Consider the following 4,929-nt stretch of genomic DNA (forward strand, 5'->3'; position numbering starts at 1 on the left):
ATCAATATTAATTCCTAGTACTAATCGCAGTAATAAACTGATTTTGACTACCAGTCTATATATTTTTAATTATCAATAACAAAATGTCATACTCCAGTGTCGATAAATAACTTTAGTTTTCAACCAAGTGAATAGCGGCAAAATGTGACATTATATTTGACAATGAAATGACGGATTGGTGGAATTAGTGTTTATATATTGGAATCATGGTCTAATCGTTTGTGTTTATGAGATAGTTTTATAGGTAAGATCCTCTAATTCTCCATTTTTCGCTAAGTATGCTGGTACACCTATTGTAAAAATGATTGAAGAAGGAAATCAAATGAAATTCAACGACAATAATTCTATGAAAACATTTAAAAGATCTTGAATTAACTTTTCCATTTCGTGTGAAACAAAAGTGATGAATTCCATTATATTTTTTCTTTTATATTTGAAAGAATTACCTGCTGCCAAATTCGCATGACCAACTCCCAATGAGTCTAGTAATTTTAGTAATGGCCCCAAACTAGTATCAGTTGATTCAACATTACGGTCATCGATGTGAATGACTGCCTCTGCTTCCTTCTTCGTTTGTGTATGCCATACTAAAATTTCGGTGAAATTTTTTGAGTGCGGTTCAATTTCCTCCATTTTCAATCCAATACTTTTCAAGAATCCATCCTCTTCATGTCCAGCCCTGAATGGCATCGTTGCGTTTGGACTTTTTTCCAAATACTCTAGCGAAACGGCAAAACCAGACATATCAACTGCCCACTCACGTCCGGCAACCCACGGAACAAAAATACTAATCACCTTACCCTTTAATTAAAACAATTGAAATAATTAAATAAATATCAAGGTAATTAAATAAATAAAGATTCAACGGAAACGAAAAAATATCTCATGGTCAGAAATAAATCAGAATGGAAATTTAAAAAAAAAATGTATTTCACACTTACAGGCCTAACGATTGGCGAACTAACACCGATGCATTGAAACCCCTTTTGTCGATCGAATTTCGTTGAACAATCTTAAATCATATGTGTTGTCATCGTCGCCAAAATACAGAACACCGGGCTTTTTTCCATTTTTTCGAATCCAGTTAAGTGCAGCAAGTCGATTAGCAATACCTCTCGGCTTTTGATCAAATCGATTACTACGATAAACATCTGGCATTGGACTCGAAATATGAGTATTTGGGTATACCAACTTTGAAGTCAAACGAAACGTTTAGTGTACATCCATTTCATAACATATAAAAAAAACTTACCGAAACGATTTAGGAACTCGTCCAAATGTTGATTACACACATGATTGTCATCGGCAACAATCCAATGCAAATTTGGTACATGCATAAGCGTTTGACCGACACGTACAATCTCGGCAAATTGTTCGCGTCGTAGGAATGTTGGTGTTACGAAATAGATAGTTGCTCCAATATTGTCGCTACCATGTGCTTTTGGGTTTTTTACGACAAAAGTTTGTGTGTCAATGAAATTTTCCTTACAAACTATGAAAAAGAGAAATTTTGAAGCAAATGTTGTTATTGCACATTGGAAAGTATTGCATTTAACAATTGTCGTTAGATGCTGATATAATATATGTTTATGACAGATTTTGTGCCTGGTATTTTTGGGGAAAAAGAAATCAGAGTATCATTATTTGCTGCTGCTCAGCATATAACTGAGAGCTGAGTAATGCTGAACTCGTACGGCTAACGCATACGAAACGGATGCACGATACATATTCCCCTTTCGCTTCGTATGTGCTGCCTTGACGCTATTGCCGCCGCTGTTCCACTTATGCGTAAAATACAACGGCATCAACGGTACCACATTATACCAGCGAACATACGAAGTGAAAGCAAGAGATGAGATGCGACGTGCTGTTTTTGCTCTCAGTCTCTCATATATTCTCCTTCACTTCGTAGGTTCGCTGGTATAGTGTGTTACTTTATTAAGAAAAGTAAAGGAAACAATTGTGTATTTACAATTTGTATCTGAGTCAACGACGTATATCCAAATGAATTTTTGAAGAAAAAGTAATGTTCCATTTTTTTCTACGCTGCACACGTGTAGCTATATTATGACGTAATATATTATTATTGATTAGTGATGTTCTAAGTGCTAAGTAGTCACATTCTGCATAGGCATGGTATACTATGTAAATTATGGCGAATAAAATACTTATAAATATAATACAGCTATATGCAGTTTCGAAACATTCAAAAAGTTCCATTTTTTTTCAATAGCAAATTATTCACAATAATGAAATCCCTACTGACGAGCTAGATGGTGTCGACACGAGTGGACGGATTTTTAAATTTATTTGAACGACGCCCTGTTACTATACTTGTCCATTATAACGTACATGTAATTGCGATATTCACTATAGTGGACACAAACGATTTGAAGAATATTTGCAACCGTCATTATGAACTAGATTGGTTTCAAAATATCATCACCAATGTCGACGCCATCTGACATCAAAATATTGACATTAAAAATACGTGTTATTGTTGTTGTCGTTTCATTGCTGCGTAGATTTCAATAGTTCAGAACTTCTGAATCAGAAGCACAACTCTGGATGGCGTTAATTTTAATTCCATTTGTTTTGAATAGTGTTAAAATTTGGATTTGTGAAAATCTTTTTATATCTGCAATATTCAAAAGCGCGACTAGCCCCTAAGTGTTGCGATGTGCTTACTTCCAAAATGTGAAACATTCTTTTGACTTGCTGTAAACAAGTGTGATTATGCTATCATCATTCTGCTCTCATTTCTATTTTGCGATTTGTAAAGCAAAAACATACATTAATAAAAGATTACTACTACTACCACTAATATTTGGCTACTGATTTCATATTTTTATTTGAAACTTAAATAAGTTAAAGTTACTTCGTTTAATGTGTCACAGGTCGCACACTTAAAAATTAAGGTACCATTCTTTAATTAAAAGAGTTTCAAAAGATAATTTTGCATGCGCGACACAAAACGAACCAAACAAATTTCTTATCACTGCTCATGATTTTTCTAGAAGCCGTTTGTTGCTTCATGAATTCAAACGTTAAATTAAAATGATTGAAAGTATTGAATAACAATATCATGTAATATTCCATACTGATGTGTACAATGTACATATTCGATGTATTTTATAAAACAGTAATGCCATGTTCACAGAATATTCATAATAAAGATGAAATAAAATCTTTATTTCGTGAATTGGAAGTAAAAAAAGAGATGCTTTTCTCATTCTGTGGCGTGTGGCTTCATAAATCACATTTTCTAAAATGGGTGACATCCAATTACTATTTATATCGTCACAATACTCAGCACGATCAGAGGTGAAATATTCAGTATAGTAAAAGAGCAAAGAGATTTACGAAGTTTTGAACTCTTATCTAGAGTCTCCAAGTGTTTTCTCAATGATTCATCATACATTTTATTGAGATTCAAATTTCCATATTCAAAAGAAAGTTACATATTTATACCATAAATAAATTAAATATAAGGTAAATAAAAACGATCATTATAATTTCCGAAGAATTCAATTATTCATAAAATATGGCATCACCTTCTGTTGGTAATCATGGTACATATTCCCATTTTTAGTACAAGTAATCTTTAAAAAAGTAAGTAATTGTCGTATTTGAAAATAGATGGGTATTATGACAATTCATTCAATTTCTATTGTGTTTACCCCCTAGGGTTCGATTTGATGAAAACGATTGTCTATAATTGAAATAAATTGTTAATCGGATTGATATATGATTGGGTGGGAAACAGTGGGAAAAGCTGAAATTTTTACCTTTGATCATAATTGTAACGCGTTGTTGGTAATTTCGATTAGATTCAGCTTCACAAATATATTCACCAGCATCGGTGAGTTGAACATTTGTGATTGTAAGAACACCATTCATTTGGTATGATTGATCCGGGAGAGGTCCATTTGCCTTATACCAGACCACAGTGGTTGGAGTCTAGAAGAACAAAATATAAACGAATAATCCATGATTGCAAGGTGCACTTTGCACCTAATACAGCATCGTCAATAGGACATTCTTACGTGTGTGATGTTGTCGGATGCACTGCATGGTAATCTCACAGTGTCTCCGACTTGAATCTCAGGCGAAGAGATCATAACAGAAATTGGTAGTGTTGTTGTTGTTGGTGGTGGTGGTAATGATGTCAGCGGCACTGGTCTTTCAGTTTGGACTGAAATATAATATTTTTGGATCGAGTTCGATTTTAAATTTATTGAACAACTATGTACATTAAAAATGAATGAAGAACATTGTAATCTCATTTTGTGATGGAAATGAAAGCGTTAATGGCTCACTGTCAGTACTCCGTACCCGTCACGGATGCGGATATATATTTTATCTGTATCCGTTAAACTAAGCTTGCGAGTACGGATGAATTGTATGTCCGTGCGATGTGTATCCGTGAAAAGTTCTTAATACATCCGACGCTATTTCTGTATTCACAGATAAAATATTTATTCTTATCCGTAAACAATGTTTTTTATTGCTTTTATTAAACGTAAGTTTTGATTTAGTTCTAAATTTCTTTTCCGCACACTATGCGCATTGAAATATTCTAATCAGGTCAAAATTTTGAAATGCACAAAAATCATTTTTCAACTTGTTTTGGCACTAGAGATTCAAGAACAATGATTTTTTTACCCTGTTAATGTGGAAATGTGTACGCAGTACATTGTACGCATTTTTTACTTTTTTTGTTAGTACAAGAACTCTTCTCATACGTGTACGTCGACTTATTCGTGCTGAGACGAATATATACTTTTTTCGTGTTCATTTAAATCTGCCAGAACATTTATATTTGTTCAATGAATGTCCGCCCACCTGAAAAAAAATTTTTGTACCTCGCTCCGTATGGTGTGGGCAAACTGTTATAAGATCATGATTTTTACAAAAAAATCACTTTTT

The 4,929-nt window shown here is 33.6% G+C and overlaps 1 protein-coding gene and 1 pseudogene across 1 annotated transcript; both read right to left on the reverse strand.

The window, feature by feature from the left end:
* Window positions 1-34: 34 nt before the first annotated feature.
* Window positions 35-3,421, reverse strand: LOC116350084 (annotated as a pseudogene).
* Window positions 3,359-4,301, reverse strand: LOC116350085 (protein borderless-like). Its single transcript, XM_031781807.1, has 3 exons — window positions 4,047-4,301; window positions 3,789-3,960; window positions 3,359-3,712 (listed from the first exon to the last, which is right to left on the reverse strand). The coding sequence occupies exons 1-3, from the start codon at window positions 4,284-4,286 to the stop codon at window positions 3,684-3,686; spliced, it is 441 nt and encodes a 146-aa protein (XP_031637667.1). The 5' UTR covers window positions 4,287-4,301; the 3' UTR covers window positions 3,359-3,683.
* Window positions 4,302-4,929: the final 628 nt, after the last annotated feature.

Source organism: Contarinia nasturtii, unplaced genomic scaffold (assembly GCF_009176525.2).
Source record: "Contarinia nasturtii isolate CC-2019 unplaced genomic scaffold, AAFC_CNas_1.1 Cnas_scaffold_3523, whole genome shotgun sequence".
NCBI classification, from domain to species: Eukaryota; Metazoa; Arthropoda; class Insecta; order Diptera; family Cecidomyiidae; genus Contarinia; species Contarinia nasturtii.

Bases quoted from the DNA above. Each gene is read 5' to 3' on its own strand.
- LOC116350085 (XM_031781807.1), bottom strand. From the start codon at position 4,286: ATGAGATTACAATGTTCTTCATTCATTTTTAATGTACATAGTTGTTCA. The intron at 3,961-4,046 runs GTAAGAATGTCC...TTGTTCTTCTAG, and splicing joins CATCCGACAACATCACACAC to ACTCCAACCACTGTGGTCTG. The intron at 3,713-3,788 runs GTAAAAATTTCA...TTTCAATTATAG, and splicing joins CGTTACAATTATGATCAAAG to ACAATCGTTTTCATCAAATC.